Genomic DNA, 24,643 nt, shown 5'->3' with positions numbered 1-24,643 from the left:
AGACCAATTATGCAGCACACTCGCAGATCGGCACTCCACCACGCCGAGATAGTGGCGGAAGAAGTGGGAAACTTGCTGGAAGCAGGAGCGATCAGAGAGGTGCACTATCCCAGGTGGATCTCCAACACCGTCGTAGTGCCAAAGAAGAATGGAAAATGGCATGTCTGCATGGACTACAAAATAGTCAACAAGGCATGCCCAAAAGACAGCTTTCCCCTGCCATGGATAGACTAACTGGTAGATCTGACAGCAGGCCATAATTGACTTAGCTTCATTGATGTGTACAGAGGTTACCATCAGATCGCTATGTATGAACCAGATCAGGAGGTCATATCCTTTACAACGCCTAGAGGATTGTACTGTTACAAGGTCATGCCCTTTGGCCTAAAGAATGCAGGGGCAACATTCCAACGGATGGTCACCAAGATGTTTGAATCATTGTTAGGCAGACAATGAAGGCTTACATAGATGACATGGTGGTCAAGAGCAAGGATGAGAAGGACCATCTCAGGGACCTAGGTGAAATGTTTCAGATCCTGAAGAAGAACAAGTTGCGCCTTAATGCATCTAAGTGTGCGTTCGGCGTAGGATCAGGCAAATTCCTAGGCTTCCTGGTGACCAACCGAGATATAGAGGTAGACCCCTCTCAGATCAAAGCAATCCAGGACCTAGAGAGGCCTAACTCAGAAAAAGAAGTGCAGCATCTCACTGGCATGGCAGCCGCGCTCAATCGGTTCATAAGTCGGTCATTAGACAGATGTCGACCATTCTTCCAAGCACTAAAGGCTAAGTTTGAGTGGGATGAAGAATGCGACCGCGCCCTAGAAAGCCTGAAAAAATACATGTCTTCTCCACCGTTGCTAGTAACCCCAATACCTGGAGAAGAGCTCCTTTTGTACCTGTTAGTCTCACAGCACGCAGTCAGCGCGGTATTGGTCAGAGCGGAAGGAATTCAACACCTGCCCATCTTTTATGTCAGCAAGACCTTACTGAGCGCAGAGACCAGGTACTTACCATTGGAAAAGCTGGCCTTAGCTTTGATGATGGCATTAAGGAAGCTGTCGCATTACTTCCACGCCCACACTATAATCGTCCTAACAACTTTTCCATTAAAAGCTTTGTTTGAGAGGGCGAACTTCTCTGGGCGAATCCTAAAGTGGGCGGTGGAATTGGGACAATTTGATATCAAGTTTCAACCCAGAACCGCAATAAAAGCTCAAGCTTTGGCAGACTTTGTGGCAGAGTTCACGCTAGGAAGCCATCATATTTGCCCAGTTGACTTGACTGGCACAACAGAAAAGGGGATGGAAAGTGCCGCAGGAACTGCGCAACCCCCACAACAAGATGCCCAGCCATATCCCAAGGCACACCGAGTCGAAGAAAGAGAGAAAGAGGCAGACCGCGCTATACCTGGCGAAGACTCATCAACAAGTAAAAACTCGGTTCAAACAGATAGTGAGGGGAAAACAGTAGGTGTAGACTTTGAAGAAGGCATCCGCAACACGCATGACCCCAAGACATCATCTGATCCCTCCACCTGCGGGAAGCTATTCATTGGAGAGATGTGGAAGCTTTTTATGGATGGAGCATCCAACAAGCACGGTGCAGGACTTGGCATAGTCCTCATCTCACCAGATGGCCTAGTAGTGGAACAAGCAGTCAGCCTTGGCTTCCCAGCATCAAACAATGAGGCGGAGTATGAAGCACTCTTCGCAGGCCTGAAATCAACACTCTTCATGCAGGCCACCGATGGTTTACAGTGACTCCCAGCTGGTGGTAAACCAAATTTCAGGCGACTACGAGGCAAAGGATGAGAGGATGGCTAAGTACCAAGGGTTAGTCAGAAAGAAGATCATGAAATTCGAAGTAGTGCGGATAGAGCAGATCGACCGTGAAGAAAACAGCAGAGTGGATGAACTAGCAGGCCTTGCGTCAATGGCGGATACATCCATCCCACATCCATTACTGATCGACTTCCTACCAAGACCAAGCATTGAAGAATTTGAAGCAACAGAGGTATGTTGTGCCGAACTAGGCCCCTCATGGATGGATCCCATTATAGTGTTCCTAAAAGACGACATTTTACCCGAAGAGAAGAAAGAGGCCAACAAAATAAGAGCAAAGTCACAGTGATTTTGGCTCTCTCCATCAATGGCCTTATACAAGAAATCCTTCACGGGACCTTATCTGAAGTATGTCCATCCCAGCAAAGTCGAAGCATTCCTGTTCGAGATTCACGAAGGCGTATGCGGCAGCCACCAAGGAGGAAGATCTTTAGCCTACAGAGCAATTTCACAAGGATATTGGTGGCCTTACATGCAAGCAGATTCTGAGAAGTATGTCAAGAAGTGCGAGAAATGTCAGAAGTTCGCACACCAAATACATCAACCAGCCAGAGAGCTTCTACCATTAACTAGCCCATGGCCCTTCGCAATGTGGGGCTTGGACATAGTAAGATCACTTCCAACGGCACCCGGCAACAGAAAGTTCTTTCTTGCAGCAACAGACTACTTCACAAAGTGGGTGGAAGCAGAAGCACTAGCATCAATAAAGGAGAAAGATGTTAAGAAATTCGTTTGGCAGAATATCATCACTCGGTTCGGCATACCAAAAGCTATAATATCTGACAATGGCACTCAGTTTGATGGCAAAATTTTTAGAGGCTTTTGTGAAGAATACAAGATAGAATTCTCCAATTCTACACCGGCATACCCCCAAGCAAATGGCTAAGCGGAAGCATTAAACAAAGTCGTCTTGGATGGATTGAAGAAAAGGTTAGAGAAAGCAAAGGACAAGTGGGCTGAGGAACTTCCCCATGTTTTATGGGCTTACCGTACCACACCTCGGCGGTTAACTGGAGAAACACCTTTTTCCTTAGCCTATGGCATGGAAGCAGTAATCCCACTGGAAGTTGGCCTCCCCACCATCAGAAGCGAAAATTTTGACCCAGAGTTAAACAGAGAAGCCATTGCCATGGAACTCGACCTTGCGGAAGAAAGAAGAGAAAGAGCACTGGTTCACATTGCATCATACCAGCAAGAGTTATCCAAAAAATATAACAAGACAGTGCATCCAAGGCAATTCAAGATTGGAGATTGGGTGCTGCGTAAAGTAATGAGAAACACCCTGGTACCTGGAGATGGCAAATTAGGGCCCAATTGGGAAGGACCTTACAAAGTGGTTGGATTAGCAGGAAAAGGGGCATACCACTTGGAAGATGATGACAGCAAGGCCATTCCAGGCCATGGAACACTACAAATCTCAAACTATTTTACTTTTAGCTTTTCTTTAAATGTACTTGTAATTTTTTTCAATAAAACAAGTAGTTTCCTTTTCAACATAAATTGTTTTCCTCTATAAAAATAGTTTTAGTGAACTAGGGGCAATGAAATCAGAGTTGGCGGGAATAACCAACTTTGAGCTCTCTTCAGCTAAGATCAGGATCTAGGCTGAAGAGGTTGGCTGGAAAAACCAACACTTACTTCTCCTAAGCCAAGGTAAGGATCTAGGCTGCAGGAAGTTTGGCAGGAATAACTAAACACCTTACTCTAGGTTGGTTGGAATAACCAACTTCGAGCTCTCTTCAGCCGAGATAAGGATCTAGGATGAAGAGGTTAGCTGGAAAAACCAACACTTAGTACTCTTCAGCCGAGATAAGGATCCAGGCTGAGAGTGGTTGGCTGAAAAAACCAACATTTAGTACTCTTCAACCGAGATAAGGATCTAGGCTGAAGAGTGGTTGGCTGGAAAAACCAACATTTATTGTTCTTCAGCCGAGATAAGGATCTAGGGTAAAGAGGTTGGCCGGAAAAACCAACATTTATTTCTCTTCAGCCGAGATAAGGATCAAAGCTGAAGAATGGTTGGCTGGAATAACCAACTTTGAGTACTCTTCATCCGAGATTGAGGATCTAGGTTAAAGAGGTTGGCAGGTATAAACAGATTACAAGGAAAAGATCGAGATAGGTATCTCGGCCAAAAGGTGTCATACTTCATGCATTTATGCTAAGAAAATAAACACAAGCATAAAGTTAACTGCACAAACAGTTGAACAACAGAAGATTTCATTGAGATTGCAAATCAAAGGTACAAGAAATGAGGCCTCAGCCCGGTTACACATTCTTGCCAAAAAAGTAAAAAGAAGAAAAAAGAAAATACAGGATCAAGCAAAAAGGTCGTTAAGATCCGCATCTAGTTCAACTCGAAGCCCGGCTTCAGCAGGTAGCTCGGTTGCATTTTCAACCAAGTCTTCCACCGCTGGCTCCACTTGAGCTGACTGAATGGCGGGATCATTGGCAATGACCGGGGCATTGTTAGGCTCTGATACCTCTTCTTCGTCCTCAGCTTGAAGAAATTTTTGTTGAATAGTGTTAGCATACTCCACAATGTAGCTCGATATGAAATGTGGAGGTGGGGTTAGGAAGACCTCGGTCTCTGGGCTATGACCGAGCTGTGCCACAGCTGCCTTCCACCCACACTTGAAGAAAATGTCTTTAGCAGCTTCACACTACAAGACATATGTGGCTTCGCCCTCCTTGTAACCGCGGTCTTCCGCGTCCTCCAGCTTCTTCTCAAGCTCAGTTATCTCGGCATTCTTCTTATTCTCGAGCTTGGCCAGCTCATGCAGATATTTGTCTTTTAACACAGCCTCAGCCTTCTGCTTGTCTGCTTCGGCCGAGTTGACAAGCCTGGTGAGCCAAGCTAGTTCGGTTTGTAGCTCGGTCATTTTCTTCTTGGCTTCCTCTAGCTCGGCTAATTTAGCATCGGCCTGTGCCACGGCCTGCCTTGTGGTCTTTCGAAGCTCCAGCACGCGCTTGTGAGCGACGTGGTTTTTCTGCATGGCCTGTAAAGAGGGTAAGAAATTTTGAGTAAAAATCAAGTAAACAGATGTCCAAAATTGAAGAACAAAGGAAAGAGTACTCACCAACACTATCAATTTGGTAGCTGAGCGAATGGCCTTCAGCTCGGTGAGGTGATCATGGTGATCCATGTCAAGGGGCAAGCACACGCTCTTAGCCAGGTTGAAGGCAAAAGTGTGATCTTTGTCTGCCACCACTGAATTGGTGTCTCGAATGGCTTGGTTCCGGTATGATAATCTCGGGGCCCATTCTGAAGGGCTAGCTCAGTTAGAACCCGCGGGCTCTAGGCTTGGTTGTGTGGTTTGGGGGAGAATGGTGTCTTCTTCATCGACGAGGCGCGGCTCGGTCGTGGAAGTCCGGGCGTGCTTGGTCGGCCGAGATGATAAAGGCCGGGTGGTTGGAAGGGCTACCACGGCCTCTTGTGTTTGGCCGGTTTGTGGTACCTCGGCTTGATTGGCTTCGGTGATGAGGGCCCTAACTGCTCTCTTTTTTGCCATCTCTTGTTCTGCAGTTAGTGGGTTCAAATTGATTTGAGGTAGTATTGGATCTAGCTCTGGTAAGGGTTCCAATAGGAAGTCTGTTACTCTGGTCTTCCTCCTGCTGCTGTATCGGTATGTTGGTTCGAAATTGAGTAGTTGGACCCAACCTCGTTCGTGGTACCGCAGCGCGGCGCGAAGGGCATCTAAATTGGGGTAACTGTACTGCGACTTTAGATAATTCAAATCTGCATAAAGGAATAAGACAACTATTAGTACGGTTCAAAACTTACAAACGGAGTAAAGAACGCACAAAATGAGCCGAGGTATGTATATCGGCTACTCCTTTGTTCCAGTTGATTCGGTCACCCGGGATCTGGGCCTCCTGGTCTTCAAAATTGCCCGAGACCTAGAAAAAGTCGTCATCGTTTACATCTTTATTTGGGGTATTTTTTATTATATTTTCTCGGCAGCGTCTTATTCTTAAATAGTACACCCAGCCGTCTTCATTTTGACCTAATGAATATTGGTGGAATAACTCTGCTTAGACCGAGGTTGAGGCCAAGCTGGCGGTTTTGCTCGGCGATGCCATTTATTATTCTGTATGAATTGGTGCTAAGTTGGGTTGGGCATATTCTAGTTTGTCTAAGGAATTCACAAAGCAGAGGTTGAACAGGGAAACGGAAATCGGCCTCCACGATGGAAATGACGTTGAAAGGAACGAAGCCCGATTTTTCCCAAGGAATAGTGTCTAGTTCGGCTAGGGAAAGATGGACGGCGTCTGGAATTTGGTAATCATTTTGGAATTCGGCTATGGCCCCTGAAGAGTTCACTAAAAATCGATACTTCCCCATGAGGCCTTAAATTACGTATAATTTAGCTCGGCGTTGAGATGACCTTCAGTATCTCGGTTGAGCGTGCAAGGGTGTGCCTGGCCAACCTAAGTCAGTCTGCAAAGTGAAAAGGAAAAGTGTTAAGCACAGATCGTTGGACCTTGCTAGAAATAGCAAAGGTAAAATAAATGGAGTCCTAACTCGGCTACGTGGGATACTATCCGTTCTTAACCCAGTTAGAGCGGAAGACTTAAGCTCGGCTAAGTAGAACGAGAAGTTCGTAGCCCGGTTGAAGCTAATGGTGCAGCATTCTTAGTTCGGTTTTGACTAAGTTAGGGAGCTAGTTTTGGCCCCAAGTTATAGCTCGGTCAGTGGTTGAGGCTTTCTAGCACAGTATTGCGCAAACCTAATACGGTTCGCTAGCTCGGCTAAATGAAACAGATGGTACTTAGACCTATTGAAACTACGGGTATGGCATGAAGTTTTAGTTCGGTTGTTCAGTTTGGCTAGGTTCACACCTAATACAAACTACTTCCTAGTTCGGTTGGAGTATTATTTTGGATCAAAAGTATTGTTTCCCAAATTGTTCGTAAATCTAGTGGATCTATTACATGGTTCTTGGACAAAAGTGGCCATATCCCATGGGAACTACAAAGTGTTTTGAGAAACATGCATACTACACTATGTATTACAAAAACAATGCGAAATAAACGGAAAGGAAATAGATTTGAGCCACATACCAGTCAAGAATGAAGGAATTGAAGATGGAAACAATATCAACAAAAGCACGAGATTCGCAGGCACTATGGTTGCAAGAACAGAGACTCAGAAGAAAAGAGAGAGAGAGGATGAATAGCAGAAATGAATGGTTCAAGGCATATGGTTTTGGTGTAAAGAGAGTGAAAAAAGGCGGGACTGTTCAAATTTCGTGAAATACGAAGATGGTGTGGCAGATGTATTTGACTAATAGAAGTTAGCCACGTGTCCAAGAGAATAGAAAGCGATTCAGTTACTGTGACTGAAGAGACGCTTTTGACCGGATAGATTGGTAGCTCGGTGTGAATTTAGCTCGGTTGACAGGTTAAAAGTTTTAGCTCGGCTGGTGATAGGTAATCCCAATCATGCTGCGCAAATGGAATTAAGGGGCAATTGAGAGGGTAATTTATAAGTAAATTGGGCCGAGCTAAGGAATTGCCTTCTTTGTAAGTTGGGCCGCACATTGGGCCGGGTTAAGAGATGATATAGCTCGGTCTAAGTGCTAAGTAGTGGGACCTTGTTGAGGTTCGGACAGAGCTAAACATCACACATAGTTGCGCCGAGATAACGATGCCATTCTACCTAGTTAGCTCGGTTTTAGTTTTTAGCCTAGTTGAAGTGTGTCGAACAGGGGTACAAGCAATGAAAGGAAGAACCGAGCTAGTTGGAGCTCGGTCATTTCTGCCGCTTTAACATGGCCATGTTAGTTCGGTTGTTTTGTCATACTACCGACGTAAAACCATCTTACTTGGTTTAAGCAGTAAGGGGGGTGTTGAAGGATAAGTATTATCTTTCAGGAGTGTGATTCCTAGGAGGACTCTACATGGAGGAATAAGAGTCCTACTAGGATTGTGCCACACAGAACCTATGGAAGAGGTAACATAACTTTGATTCCAGAATACACAGAGCTTTTTGTCTATTTGTCTATTTTGCTAACTTAGGCATCAGAGAGGTATCCGGCACACACCCGCCGGTTAGCTCACGTTTGTGTTTTCAGGGAGTAAAGCGACGACGTACGGAGGAGTGCAAACTTGGTCAACAGGATCATATGAGGAGAATTATTTCGTGCTCGTATAGTGACTTTGAGATAAAATAGAATTTTTAATAGGTTTTCCCAAACTGTTCACTAACTTTGAAAATTACAAAACCCACTCTACACCATTTGAAAAATTCCAAAACCCTCCAGATATCAACTAATATATCCTAAGTTTCAAACCCAATTAGTTTTACTTGATTTGCTTATCAAAATAATTATTTACAATTAATTATGCCCAATCAGGTTGTTTTCTGCAGCACTTTAAATAAATTAATGGTTCTCTTAATATATAGGAGCAATCAATGCAAGGCAAACAATGTACAAAACTAGACTCATAACCGGTTCTAATGACACTAATTTGATAATTTTTTGATTTATATCCAAAGAGAACAACACTCCCGAACTTACTGTTCACAACCAGTTTTTTGGACAAATTTGAACGCATCAGTTTATATGGATTTTGACTCCCAAAAATTATGAGAAAATTCAGATATTCAATTCAATATGTAATTAATCTACTGTAAAAATTTTAGTTCAAAATTCATCCATTTGATATGGTTTCTTGATTTTTAAAGTTTGTGATTCTGTGCAAAATTTTTGGACTAAGAATTATACACATTCTTTATACATGAATTTAACTCCTCAAATTTCTTAACTGTATATATATATATATACAAAATACATAGACCTACAACCTCTCCATGAATGAATAAAATAATTATAGAATAAGGATGAAGAACAAAGAAAGAAGAGAAGAAAACCTAGGAGGGCTATCCTTTGATGATCACTCACAGCACAACACACCCAATTCCATCCTTAATTAGTTGCAACCTTTTGTTTCTCTTCTCTCTCGCGGCTGCTGTTGATGCTGCTGCTAGGGAAATTGTTAGAAGAGCTAGGGTTTTGTTTTGTTTTTATTTTATACTAGTGGTTGGGTACACCTAAAGCATGTGTAGGTCAAATAAATAGATAAATATACTATATATATGTACAAGTCATATGCAACTCAAATGGTAAGAGCTTATTTATTAACCTTGTGGTCTAGAGTTCAAGTCACACCTTTCTCTATATATATATTTTATATAAATCTTGCCTCTAAATTAAAGACTTTCACCATAAATTTATTTTAGGTTTAAAATTAATTAGAAGACCTTTCAAATATTTATTTTGCACTTTAGGATTCACCACCAAAATATTTGAGATTGTAATATTATTATTATTTAATTATTTACTTAATTTTTATATTCGGGTTCTCACAATAACAAGTAACATGCCACACAGTTCTCAAGGCAATAAGCCCATTGGATCCAATATCGAACCAAGAGTCATCCTTGGGGTGGCAACCTGGGCCTTTTCTCTAAGACGATCCGATTGAAGGTCACCTAGCTTAGCCTAGGTCTTTTCCTTACAATCGTTGAGCACTAGAGTCATCACGGCCCAACCCGGATCTGTTCTCTAGTGACCAGAGTCACAACACACAATGGAATAATTTCCCTGGACTAAAATATACATATGGTCCCGATAATCAATACAATTCAGTTTCGCAAAACATGGTAGTTCACCATTATAAACATGAGACCATAACAAATAGTTTACAGTATGCCAAGTTTACACATGTTTCAGAAATAATTTAATTGCATTGATAATAGAATAATTTATCGAAACAATTTAGTCCTGAAACAACAATTAAATTTTCCAACAGTTCAGGACAGGGAAACATTTATAAAAATATGTAGCATACAACTACTCACCTGAAAACGAAATAATGTTATCCTCGAATAGAGTATAAAGTCCAACTAGTGCCCTGAACCAAGTATAAAAACTATACGTCACTACTAATTTAAAAATACTAAAGAATAAGAAACTAAGTAACTCCAAACTAAGCGCCCTAACACGGCTCAACCCAGCACACCATTACTCTTAAATATTATCTAAGCTCATGTTTTTCAAGGTCTAAAATCGCCCAAGATATGGGTTCAAATCGAAACTTAATTAAAAGTAACTTTAAGATAAAATAGAATTTTAAACAAGTTTTCCCAATCTATTCGCTAACTTTGAAAATTTACAAAACCCACTCCATGCTGTTCGAAAAATTCCAAAACCCTCCAGATATCAACCAATATATCCTAAGTTTCAAATCCAATTGGTTTTACTTGATTTTGTTATCAAAGTAATTATTTTACAATTAATTATGCCCAAACAGATTGTTTTCCACAGCACTTTAAAGAAATTAATGGTTCTCTTAGTATACATGAGGAATAAATGCAAGGCAAAAAATGTAAGAAACTAGACTCGTAACCGGTTCTAATGACACTGATTTGATAATTTTCGAATTTATACCCAAAGAGAACGACACTTTCGAAATTACTGTTTTACACCAGTTTTCTGAATAGATTTGAACGCACCAGTTAATATAGATTTTGACTCTCAAAAATTATAAAAAATTCTGGTATGCAATTCAATATATAATTAATCTACAGTAAAACTTTCAGTTCAAAATTCATTCACACCAGCCCATAAATTACTAAATACCTAAATGAATAATCCATGCAATTTCTCAAACTCGACTATTGGAAGATCAAAAGATAAAATAAAAGTGAGAATAAACAATTGTCTTACCCACAGTGGTGATTACACAGAACCCACTACTAAATTCCTTTTTCTCTCCTTGATGTTCGCCACACACTTTGTCGCCTCTGTCTCAGCTATGGAGACTTATGGTCTGATATAGTGAATATAAAACCCTAATAAGCTTCCTCACAAAGATCCACTGCCATGTTTCTTTATAATATTTAATTCTATTTTTCATTATCTTTTCACTAATTAAATTAAATATAACTATCAGATCAAAATATACTTAATAATTTGTTCCCTATTATTATTATTACTATTTTTTAACAATAAATCTTGACTCTAAATTAAAGACTTTCATCATAAATTTATTTTAGGTTCAAAATTAATTAAAAGACCCTTCAAATATTTAATTTGCACTTTAGAATTCACAAGTAAAATATTTGAGGCTGTAAAATAATTATTACTTAATTATTTATTTGAGTTGTATATTCGGGTTCTCATATACCTCATGGAAAAACCATGTATCAACAGGTCATGGGAGTATTTCCCTCACCACTGGTTTATTTTTTATACTGGATTTAATTGACTTCTACTATTTTTCTCCATGATTTAACTTGAAATCTCCTACAAATATCTATTTTTTTTTTATAATCAAATTAGGGTAAATTATGCAAATAGTCTACTTTACACGATGTGTCAATTTGGTCCATGTAGTTTTAATTTGCTCAATTTTTTCCCTTAATTTAACGGATTGTGTCATTTTAGTCCAATAAATAACAGTTGTTAAATTAATTTAACGGAATGTCAAATAATGTATCAATTTGGGCCCTCTACTTTACACAATTTGGTCTCTGTAGTTTCAATTTTCTCAATTTTGACAGGGACTAAATTGACATATTGTTGAAAGTACAGGGACCAAATTGACACATTGTTTGACTTTTCGTTAAATTAAGGGCAAAATCGAGCAAATTAAAACTACAGGGACCAAATTGACGCATCGTGTAAAGGACAGGGACTATTTGCATAATTTTCCAATCAAATTATAAACATTGACAACTTCCCATGTTTTTAAATATCAGCGAATATCAATTATTTTGCATCTTGATATACTATTAAGAATAAAAAAATCACAAGCATATCAGCCGGTTCACAGTTCATAATTGATTCACGAATCGGTTTACAGCCAATACAGTTGATTCAGTTGCTATAAATTTCTTTTTTGCATATAGTTTTTTTTTTCAAAATTTTATAATACTTTCTTAATACTTCTGCAGTGTTACATGGTGATTTCAATTTGTCTCCCAATACTGTTATTTAAAACTTTGCACCTTCCACAGTGGTACCTTTGCAGATCATATACATACCTCAGCCCCCAATGATCTCTTAGACCCTTGTTAAATGGCTGCTGTGACATCCCAAGAAGCCTTCTCTCCCACTTCTTCATTTGCTTACCACATTTTCTTGAGCTTCAGAGGCAAAGACACAAGGAAGACTTTCACTGACCACCTCTACACAGCTTTGGTGCATGCTGGTTTTCGCACATTCAGAGACGACGACGAGATCACAAGAGGCAAAAAGATTAATTCAGAACTGCAAAAGGCAATCATGTAGTCAATGATTTCAGTAGCTGTCTTCTCCAAAAACTACGTGTCTTCCAGATGGTGCCTTGACGAACTTGTGACAATCTTTGAACATAAAAGGACTTCTAAACATTGAGTTTTACCTGTCTTCTATGACGTGGATCCATCCCAAGTAAGGAAACAAACGGGAAGTTTTGCTGAAGCATTTGAAAGGCATGAACGGAGGTAGAAGACGGAAGGCGGTGGAGGAAACGAGGACTGGGTGGAGAAGGTGAGAAGATGGAGGCAAGCACTCAGAGAAGCTGCAGACTTGGGAGGGATGGTTTTGGGAAATCAGGCTGATGGGTATGTAACTTCCACTCCTCCATGTTCTTGATTCTCCAAATTCGGTCTTAGATTTGAGCATGGAAATTCTAAATTTTTTAAATGACTTCAACTCAATTAAGATTCAAATCCAATCAAGGTTGGATGAAGGATTTTAACTTGAAGGGGCGAATGTTGCAAAGGGGATGAGTATTTAAAAATAATAATAATTATAAGTCAAACCTATATAAAAAATTGGAGGGATGTTGGTCTCCAACTGTCCTCTTTTTTTTATCAGCGAAAGTCAATTGTTAGTTGTTAGATTAGTTCCTAGGAGAGTTGAAGCCCCAATCTCTCATTTGCAAGAACCTAAGTGTACCTCCATACCACTAGGCCATGGGCTCTCTACCTGTCCCTTTAGGGCCCTTTTCCCAAACTAAGCCCTTACACTATTTTATTTCCCAAACTAAGCTGAAACATGTTTACTAAACATGCTTTCAGTATTTTTGTGATCCAGACAAACAAAATAAACAAAATTATAAAGCCGTGTGAGAAAACACGCTTTTAATTAAGGTTGCGCGATTACAAATCGCGTGTTTACTACTTATCCTGTAAATTAATAAAACGCAATTGAAAAACACACAACATGAAAACGTGTTTTGAAAACACGCTTTCAATAAATAAATAAATAATTAATTAATTAATTTTACACCCACATCACACACACTCACACTCACACTCACACTCACACACACACTCTTTTCTCTATGTCTCTCTATGTGACACACACTTACACCCATATCACTCGCACTCACATCACTCCACCCTCTCTTTCACACACATTCACACACTTATAATAAATAAATAAAAATAAAAATAATTAATTTTATTCATTATATTTATTTTCATAAAACATATATAATTTTATATATATATATTTTATTTTCTAAAATTGAGACCAATATTAAATATATATAGTAATAATTTATAATAGAAAACAATAATCAACTATATAAAATGATAACTTTTTTACTTTAATTCTTAAAATTTATTTTTATTTTATTTTATTTTAAGGTTTAGGATTTAGGGTTTAATTCTTAATTTTTTTATTTTAGGGTTTAGGGTTTAATTCTTAAAATTTATTTTATTTTATTTTAGGGTTTAGGGTTTAATTCTTAAATTTTATTTATTTTTATTTTAGGGTTTAAGATTTAGGGTTTAGAATTTATAGTTTAATTCTTAAAATTTATTTTTTTATTTTAGAGTTTAGGGTTTAATTCATAATTTTTTTTAAAAATTTTAGGGTTTAATTCTTAATTTTTTATTTTTTATTTTTTAATTTTAGGGTTTATGTTTAGGATTTAAGGTTTAGGGCAAAGTGTAATTTATGATGCCAAAAAACATAGTAAGAACATTAAAAAAAAAAAACTGTGTCATTTTAAGAATAATAAAAAAAACACAATAGGGGGTCACAGCAGTGACCCCGTGGCCAAAAAAAAAAAAAAAAAGATAAGACTTAGCGTCAAACATCATACACACACTCTTTTCTTTCTCTCTCTCTCTCTCTCTCTCTCAGACACACTTACACCCACATCACTCCACTCTCTCTCTTTCACACACATCTACACACACTTATAATAAATAATCAAAAATAAAAATAATTAATTTTATTGATTATATTTATTTTAATAAAACATATATAATTTTTAATATATATAAATTTTATTTTTATAAAATTAATACCAATAAAAAGATAACAATCATATTTTTAAAATGAGACCAATATTAAATATATATAATAATAATTTATAATAATAAATAATAATTACTCTGTGCCAAATATTTTTTGTTTTTAAATTCTTAATTTTGAAGATAAATATTTATACAGAAAATATATTTCAAACATAAAACGGTTATAGGAAAACCGTTTTACAATATGGCTTTAGCAAAGCCGTTTTTAAAAAAATGTTTGTTTTTTTGGTTTGTCAGTGTTAGTTTTGGTTGAATGCACGTTTTTGCCCTGCTCTCCAGTCCAATACACACAGACGAAGCCGAAGAGAGACGAAGAGAGTGCACAGCGGGGAGGGGGGGGGGTAATCACTTTTTTGGTTATCACTGTTGAACAGATGAATGAGTTTAGAGATCTTGTTTGTTTCCTTAAATATTTGTTGCCAAGAAATATTTAAATAAAACTTCACACAGCATATACAAAGTATCTAATTTGCTAATTACTACTATGAGCAGGGAAACAAAATAAAGGCATGACTATAACACTTATAACACTTCAGAATGATGTAGCTAGTTCAAACATAAGTATCCCACAAAACTAATTTGTGGAAACATTCAACATAACACAGTACATAAAATAAAGTGACGAGTACAATACTTAACAGTTATATAGACAAATATCAGACAAACCTTTCACAAAGTCATTGCCGAAAGAGTTAGTTTAACACACACAGTACATAATTATGGATAACAACATATAATTTAGTAGACAAATAGACACCTAATCCTCGCTCGAATCAGCAATCTCAAAGTCCGAACAATCTGAGAGCTCAGGGTCAAAGAGAAGTGCAGGATCCTCTTTGATAGCCTTGATAGCCTCAACATTTGGTGTTATTCCTTTCTTCTTGGCATCTGACTTAAGTATAGATAGTTTCATATCACGGGCTAACCTACGGCGCATTTGAGAAATCTCACGTTGAAGCCTTTCACATAGTCGATCAACATTATCCGGATCTTCCTTTTGGATCTCAACTGAACATGCTTTCAGTACCTTCAGTCAATTTTCCCGAGATAATCTTTCCATTTGCACTCGCTCTATAAATAGTGCGGGCCACTTCAGAAGTGCAGTGTCTGCTAAACCATATCCTGTTTGATTATCAGATGGATCCTCCATGAAACCACATGGATCTCGATAGTACTTGGGCATGACAAAATGTCGCTTTCCAAACCTATCATGATAAGCACAAGAGGCATCTAACAAAGCAAATGGCGTTTCATCTTCAGTATCGCCACTTCCCCTTCTTATTCCTCTTCCTCACGTGAACTCTCACCTTTTTCGAAGTCTTACCCCCTGCGAGTCCCCCCTTCCCGTTCCTCTTCCTCGTCGTGAACTCTCACCTCTGCAATTCCTACCCCCTGCCGTGAATCTATACTCCATTTGATTTTTTCGCAGTAAATGAAAGATAGTTTCATAGGGCGAACTGAGTGGAAAGGTTGTGTATTTACTATCACTCCTTCAGTCCTTTATATAGTTATTTGTCAGCACTATTTCCATGTGGTCGTATTAATGTAACTTAGATGAGTTATGAAATGTAAGGAAAAAACAAAGCATCTAAGTCGCACTACACAAAGTCACATGCCATTAAAAGCCCACATATACCAACACATCTTTATGCGTTGTCATTGTAAGGAACAAACAATCAATGCTAAACGCGCTCCACACAATCAGTACTTTAATCGTCACTCTAAAGTGACTACTCACTTTTTCAAAAAAGACCAATCATCCGTATGTTGTTTACTGTGGCCATGTGAACTTGGCCATTTCATTGAGTCCTTTAATTTATTACGTCTGTTAAAGTCACTACATCACTGCATCACTGAGAAATGTTGGACGTATCACTGCGACGACTTTGACGAGACTACTTACTATATGAAAAAAGCAAGAAGTCATACCATAGCTACTGTGCCCATGTGAACTTCAGCAATTCATAACGGGATGTGGGGGTGTCAGAACAAAACAACAAAACAATTAGACCCTGTGCGTTTAAAAAGCTACCATATGCAGCTTCAAATAGATTGATAAATCTTGAACAGAAAATATTATAGAGTTGGAATGTATTGAGGATTAATTTTTTGTAGAGTACTTATAGATGGGTTTTTGGATGTATAGAACTTGAAAGTGTTACAGATAAAAGCTAGCCTAGTATCCAGACAAGAACAACACCAACTTAAATCAACACATAGTTAACTAAAAATTTGAGAGAAATCATTAAAAGTTAGTTCAAAGAGATTTTAAGAGTAGTTAATACAACAACAATTCGAGAAAATCAAGGAAGTGGAACAATTTAAAAGATATCTGCCGAACCGAAGAATCCAAACCCCATCATGTACATTTAAATATGCTCACAATACTTATAAAAGATAGAGAAATTAAATTGGTTAAATTTCTCCATTTAAATTAAATATGTAAGGTGAAAAGTGAAATTAAATATATTGTCAAGGCAAAATAAATTGAATTAAATTTGTAAACAGAAAAGTGAAATTAAATTTCTAAGCGGATTTGAATTTTGCTTAAAACCTTCAGATATGCACTGAATAATCAATAAAAGTCAAAGTGACAACTCCTATTAAGTTGATGCATAGTTGTTCAGATCATATAAAGGTTGACATGACAACTCTTTTACAATAATTTTAAACATACAACTACCATGTGAACCTCCTGAAGTATGACAAGTCATTGTTGGCATGTGAGTTTAGAGTTTATAAGACATGAATACTTGCGTCCATCTCCATTTTGAATTTGTGCATGTTGCAACAACTGTGCATATGTGGTATACATATCACATCATACCACAACAAAAGTTTTATAAATATATCGAGAGATATTATCATGAGATGTACGGTGGTTGATCTATATTCAGCAATGGGTCGCCATTAGGTTGCAGATGGAGATGAATTTCAATACCCATTTAATCCAAATTTGCGTTACTCACATGCCGCCGTCAATATCGTAAGAGCTGAGTGGGAATTTCGCATAACTCAAGCAAGCGTTCTCGTTGAGTTATGTTGTGAAGTTAATATTAAATTTCCTCGACGGTTAGCCATGCGTATGCCAATCGACACTCCACAGTTGTTGCAAAGGGCATTGCATCGTATCCGCAACGAAATTAATCGCATAACCCAACGTTTGCAAAGGTCCGAACTAATGAAGACCGCAAATGAGGATGCCGAAGATGGGTTAATGGATAATGTGCACCAGTACTTCACCTGGAGCATGGATGCTATGTATGAATCTGACATTGAGATGTCAAATGATGATGATAATGAATGAAATTGTTTGGATGAATGATTAAACCATTTCTCTTGTAATGGCTTTCTAATGCTTATCCATGACTTATCAATGAATGAAGAAATTTTAATAGTTTTTGAATAGTTCTTGTAATTCTACAAATAATAATTATCTTTGCTTTCTCTCTGTTATTGTTATTTTGAATAACGCTAATTGAACTACGCTTTCATGATTTTATGCATTATTGAAGTGGAATATAATGATGATATTGAATGAACTTGGTTGCATGTATGACCAAACGTTTTCATTTATTGTAATGACTTTGCAATGCTTATACATGAGTTATCAATAGGAAAAGAAATTCGTAACGAATCTTGACATGTGTACTTATAAATGTAGTGATTCATAAACTTCAGCTTCATATAACAAATAATTGAAATAGATCTGTAACCTAGATCAACAACAACATTGTCTTACACCCCAATAACGAAGATACGACACAACATACAAACATATATGAAAGATAAAGGTATTTGATTTCTCATTCCTCATCTGATGTGTAGTAGTCAGAGAGATATTTTTCACTGTTTAAGACATTATTTCGCTCAATCACTGTCAATTCTTTGTTGCTTGCTTCTGTCATTTCGGTGGCTAGTTGAAGCATGAAATGTCGATATCTCCGCATCAACATTTTGTTGTTCTCCTTCCTAATTCTGCTAACTGCTTTTTTATAGTCACCCACATTTCGTCTAGCATTCCGATGACCCATAAAGGGACGACCATAAAGGCATTTCAATGACCCATAAAGGGATGCATAACATATGATACTAAGGATGCCACGAATATATTTCAGAGACTTGGAGAAACATTCATTCTTTCAAGATATAGCATTTCAGAAAACTAATCATTTCATATCATCAGAAAATAATTAAAGTTAAAGATAACTTTACGGAGTTATTACTCACAGATAACCGATGGCTCCAATTAGACAAGTAGAGTGGGCAATTCACTTAACTTGAGGCGCGTGACCTACATAACATGACAAATACATATGTTGAAACACACGTTCAGATTGCACAACTTATTTCATTTATTTGAGTGTGTTTCTAGCCTTCATTCTCATTATGGTGTCTTAATCTTGGCTTAGGACTGCCTATGATGGAATGAGGATGCAAAATGTACTTGAAAATATTTTTCAAAACTTGCTGAAAATAGGGTCCACGCTCAAGCGTGGCTTTCCTCACTCGAGCGGACATGCAAAATGTGAGGGTCCGCTCGAGCCTAACTTTCTTTGCTCGAGCGGTTTGCAAACTTTGACAAAAGTACTGTTGCTTGTTTTTCACGTTCGACGAGCGCTCGATCCCCGCTCTAGCTTGAGACTCAAATCCTTGCTCGAGCGTGCTGCAAAACACAAGGACTTCTGAGGGCTTGCATTTCACACTCGAGCATACTTCAGGTCGCTCGAGCGTAGATGCAAATTCTGGGATTTCTAGATTTGTTCCCAAAGCTCAAAACTCAAACTTTAAGCATTCAAACTTGATTTTCTGGGCTAAAACTTGAGGAACACTTAGAAGTTCATAATACATTATGAATTAAGGATCTTTTCAAGAAATCATGGCCAAATAGCTTGCCAATTGTGCAAAATTCAACTTAAAATTCATGAATGATCCATGAAATGACATGCATGTGTTCACTAGAGTTCATGGCATCTAATACATGATCAAATGAAATTTTCAACTCAAAAACATGGTGGATTCTTAGACTACAACCAAAATATGAACATGCATGTGAGATTTCTCATGAAAACAAATTCAAAACTTCATGATATGGTCATGCATGAATGGAATGACTTACAATTCCCAAATTCTAACTTGATTCTCTTGTCAATCTATTTCTCTTACTTGAATTCTTGTAAAATCTAACTCAATTACATATCTAAGAGTTTGATTCCTTACCTAGAGTCCTCAAGGCCTCAAATGCTAGTGTTTTCTTACTTAATCCCTCAAATTCTCTTCAATTTCTGTAATTCTTGCTAGCTTGGCTTCAAATTGACTCCAACCTCTCCCCCCATCTCACTCTCATGGTTGTGTGTGTGAATATAGGCTCAAGAGTGTGTTGAATGAAGGAAAAAGATGAGTGGAGGCAAAAGGTGCCTTATATAGGCCTGCCAAATGATAATTAACTAAGGCTAATCACATGGGCATCAAATTAATCTATTTTAATCGTTCCGAATTGAATTTCAATTAAACCTACCATAAAATTTTAAAAATTCCAAATAACACATAAATCAAGTCAATTTCTAAATCGGATGCTGACAAGGCTTTCAATTCACAATTGAAATAAAAACATGAACAGATCTTCTATGTTAGACAGATATACGCATACATAAAGCAGCATATAATGCAACATGCATGTAATTAATTCAGAATTTGATCTTAATAACTTATTAGACATATGAAATCATGGATTAAGGCTAATCATGGGTCGGGGTTGTTACAGTCTTCTCTCCTTAAAGAGTTTGGTCCTCAAAACTTGAATTACCTTCATTTTGGAAGAATACTGGGTTCAAAGGAAACAGTTCTGGGTGTCTTTTCATCATGTCTTCTTTTGTTTCCCAAGTTGCATAGGTTCCTCCATGATTCTGCCAATCGACCTTCACTAACGCAATTTTCTTGTTTCTTAATCTTTTGATTTGACGATTCACAATTTGTATTGGCCTCTCCTCATATGTATAATCATCTTTTAGAAGTGCATGAGTGGGCTCAATCACATGTAATGGATCTCTCAAATATTCTCGAAGCATAGATACGTGAAAAACATTATGCATATGCTCCATGACCGGAGATAAGGCTATTTGGTATGTTACTGAATTGATCTTGTCAAGAATATCATATGGGCCGATGTATCTCGGTGCCAATTTCCCTTTAACTCCAAACTGCGTTTGCCTTTTCATTGGAGTCACTTTATTGAACACATGGTCCCCAACTTCGTATTCTCTATGTCGCCTTCGTACATCTACATAGCTCTTTTGGCAGCTTTGTGCAATGTTCAACCTTTGTCGAATCAATTCCACATTTTTTTGTTGTTTCCTTCACAAGTTGGTCTCTCACCTACTTCAGCCCAACAGATAGGAGATTGGCATTTCCTTCCATACAAAGCCTCATAAGGAGCCATCTCAATACTTGAATGATAGCTGTTGTTATACACAAATTTGGCCAATGGTAAATAGGTCTCCCAATTTCTTTGGAAGTCTAAGACACACATCCTTAACATGTCTTCTAAAGTTTGATTTGTTCGTTCAGTTTGGCCATCTGTCTGTGGGTGATAGGCACTACTCAATCGCAATTCAGTCCCCAAGGCTTGTTGTAAACTCTGCCAGAATCTTGATGTAAACTTAGAATCTCTGTCAGAAACTATAGATACTAGTACACCATGTAATCTCACGATTTCATTTATATATATGTTAGCTAACTTGTCTGCATTATAAATAGATTTGACAGGTAGAAAATGAGTAGACTTAGTTAAACGGTCAATAATGACCCAGATAGAATCTATACCTCGGGAGGAGCGAGGCAATCCCACAATGAAATCCATGGTAATGTGCTCCTATTTCCATTCCGGTATTGGAAGCACTTGTAACAAACCAATGGGTCGTTGATGTTCAGCTTTAACTTATTGGCAGTGTAAACACCTAGCCACAAAATCTACAATACCCTTTTTCATTCCCAGCCACCAGAAATTCTACTTCAAATCATGATACATTTTCATACTTCTTGGATGCATAATAAATTTGGAATTGTGGGCCTCTGTCAGAATGCGTTTCCTCAAATCATCATAATCCGACACACAAATGCGACCTTGAAATTTCAATACATTGTTCTCAAGTACAAACCCTGGCCTTGGTTTTGAGTCAATTTCATCCATGATCCTTTTCAAGAACTTATCTTGCGGTTGTTTCTCCTTAATTTCTTCAATGATTGCAGGCTAAGTGGTAATAGCAGTTAAGTTTCCATCCTGTTCACGCATCACAATCTCAATTTCATTCTTTTCCAGGTCACATAACAATTCCTTCTGGCCAGTGAGCAAACATGACAAATTCCCAATGGATTTTCGGCTTAATTCATCTGCAATGGTATTTGCCCTCCCCGGATGATACAAAATTTGTAGATCATAATCTTTAATCAATTCTAGCCACCTTCTTTGTCTCATGTTCAGTTCCTTTTGGGTAAAGAAGTATTTTAATCTTTTATGATCTATGTATACTTCACAAGTCACCCCATACAAATAATGGCGACAAATTTTTTAAAGCGAAGACTATGGCGGCTAATTCAAGTTCAAGGGCTGGATAGTTCTTTTCATAAGGACAAAGTTACTGAGAAACATAAGCAATCACTTTCCCATTTTGCATTAACACGCACCCCAAACCTTTGTAGGAAGCATCACTGTAAATTTGAAACCCATCAGTACCATTAGGCAGAGTTAAATTGGTGTAGTTACTAACCTAGTTTTCAACTCTTGGAAGGCAGACTTTCTTTGATCATTCCAATCAAATGAGACATTTTTCTGAATTAACTGGGTCAATGGCATAGGAAGTTTTGAAAAGTCTTTCACAAATCTTTTGTAATAACCAGCAAGTCCCAAAAAACTTCTAACTTCTGTCACGTTGGTTGGTCTTCGCCAGTCAACAATAGCTTCAATTTTCTGTGGGTCTACTAATACACCATTCTTGTTAATCACATGTCCCAGAAATGCTACACTGTCGAGCTAGAATTCACATTTGGACAATTTTGCATATAGTTTTTTTTTCTCTCAGAGTCTGTAACACGGTTCTCAAGTGATTCTCATGGTCTTTTCTGCCTTTGGAGTAAATCAAGATATCATCAATAAATACAACAACAAATTCGTCCAGATATGATTTAAACACCCTGTTCATAAGATCCATGAAGGCGGTAGGTGCATTGGTCACCCCAAACGGCATTACAAAAATTCATAGTGACCGTATCTAGTTATGAATGCAGTTTTCTCTACATCTTCTTCCTTAACCTTTAACTGGTGATACCCGGATCTAAGATCAATTTTAAAAAACAATTGGGCTCCCTGAAGTTGATCAAACAGGTCATCTATTCGGGGTAGTGGATACTTGTTCTTGATAGTCACTTTGTTTAATTCCCGATAATCTATACATAACCTCAAAGATCCATCTTTTTTCTTGACAAATAGGACTGGAGCACCCCAAGGTGGAGCACTCGTACGGATGAATTTCTTGTTTAACAGTTCTTGAAGTTGAGTTTTCAATTCTTTCAATTCTGAGGTTGACATTCTCTAGGGGGTCTTTGGAAATAGGTTGTGTTCCCGGAGTTATTTCGCTAGTGAATTCAATTTCTCTATCAACTAAGTCTCCAGGCAAGTCATTCAGAAACACATCGGGAAATTCACAAGCAACAGGAATAGTTTCCACATTAGCATTATCAGATGATGTCGTTAGTATACAACGCAAGTAGTCCCTACATTCTTTCCTAAGCAATTTAGCAGCTTTCATGGCCGAAATCAAGTATGTGGGAGGAACTATCCCATTTCCAGTAAAAATAAATTCAAGCATACCAGGTGGTCTAAACACAACAGATTTACTTGCACATTCAATGGTGGCACAATATTTAGTTAACCAATCCATACCCAGAATACAATAAAAAAGATCAATACTCAGCGGTAGCAAATCAACATACAATGTCATTTCACCAATTACAATATCACATACTGGATAAACATAAGCGCATATCATAGAACCCCCAATCGATGTAAACACAGATAGTAAACAATTCATAAGTTCTAACGGTCTAGTTAATTTTCGAGAGAAACTATGCAATACAAATGAATGCGTGGAACCAGAATTAATCAGCACATAAGCATCCTGAGCACAGATAGAAATTATACCTGACACCACAGATTCGGTGTTCTGTACAACACCAGGCACAAGAGCAAATACTTGACCCTGCTTTAAGGTTTCCTTTCCAGCGTTAGCTTTTGTGTTCATCTTTGGTGCCAAGGCGGAACCAGCTGAACTTGTTGCTGGGTGATTGGCCTTTTCAAGTCTGACAGGACAATCTCTCATCATATGGCCAGTTTTACCACACCTGAAACAGGCACCTGATGCTCGATAACAAACCCCCTTGTGTTTCCTACCACATTCTGAGCAAGTCGGTACAGATCCATTGCTTTGGCTTGAGCTACTGTAGGACCCCATATTTTGCTTCTTTGAGAATGACTGACTTCTTTTGAAATTAGACCCCAATCTTTTGCCCCTCCATTCACTTGTTGGAACAAGAGTTTGTTTCTTAGCTGCCAAAATGGCTTCCGCCATCAATGCTCTATCCAACACATTCACATACGTGGGTAGGTTGAGGACTCCTACCCGATCTAGTATATCTAAATCCAATCCACTCTCAAATTTGTGGGCTTTCTTATAATTCGTGTCCACCATATGAGGAGCAAATCTGGCTAACTCAGTAAACTTTGCCTCATACTTAACTACAGACATTCTGCCTTGTTTGAGTTCCTGAAATTCTGAAACCTTTTGATCCTGGAAGCACTGTGAAAAGTACTTGTCATAAAAGATCGTATTAAATTGAGCCCATGTCATGTTTCCATTACTATTTTGGACCAATAACCACCATCTCCGAGCTTGATCTTTCAGAGTGTAGGTGGCCAAAAAAACTTTCTAAACCTCGAAATAGGGAAATACTTCAAACAATTTCTCCATCTCCAACAACCATGTTTCAGCCTTTAACGGTTCAATTCCATCAAAAAAGGTTAGCGGTTTCATTTTCATGAACTTTTGAGTCAGATTGATAATATCATTGTTATCTGGTTCAACTTGTACATGGTGGAGGCGGAGGAGGTAAAGGTTGTTGCCTCTGTTGTTGCGTTATTACTTCAGTCAGGGCTGCAAACATTTGTTCCATTCTATTCATTCAGGCCTCTGAAGACCCTGTTGTATCATCACTTTTTGTATTTTCCATTTCTATAGGGAAATAGAAGGGCAATAAACATAGGCAAATAATCCTTTTCATAACGTTCAAAACATTCATTCTCAGTTTAGTCAATTCAATTTCATATGTTTATGTTTGGATGAAATTTTCTCATGTACAAAAATGATCACATACTCACGCATGCAGATGGAATGTCCCTAATTCTTTCCTAGGACATCCTATA

At 38.1% G+C, this 24,643-nt stretch overlaps 1 protein-coding gene across 1 annotated transcript; it reads right to left on the bottom strand.

The window, feature by feature from the left end:
• Positions 1 to 21,803: 21,803 nt before the first annotated feature.
• LOC145813955 (uncharacterized) lies at positions 21,804 to 24,071 on the bottom strand. The gene is made up of 4 exons (XM_082910441.1): positions 23,366 to 24,071; positions 22,707 to 22,999; positions 21,936 to 22,198; positions 21,804 to 21,876 (listed from the first exon to the last, which is right to left on the bottom strand). Exons 1-4 carry the CDS (start codon positions 24,069 to 24,071, stop codon positions 21,804 to 21,806), a joined length of 1,335 nt encoding a protein of 444 aa, XP_082766567.1.
• Positions 24,072 to 24,643: the final 572 nt, after the last annotated feature.

The sequence above is a fragment of the Camellia sinensis genome, chromosome 2, assembly GCF_055761805.1.
Source record: "Camellia sinensis isolate YWXY chromosome 2, ASM5576180v1, whole genome shotgun sequence".
Lineage (NCBI taxonomy): Eukaryota > Viridiplantae > Streptophyta > Magnoliopsida > Ericales > Theaceae > Camellia > Camellia sinensis.
This window is presented reverse-complemented; position numbering and strand designations above follow the sequence as displayed.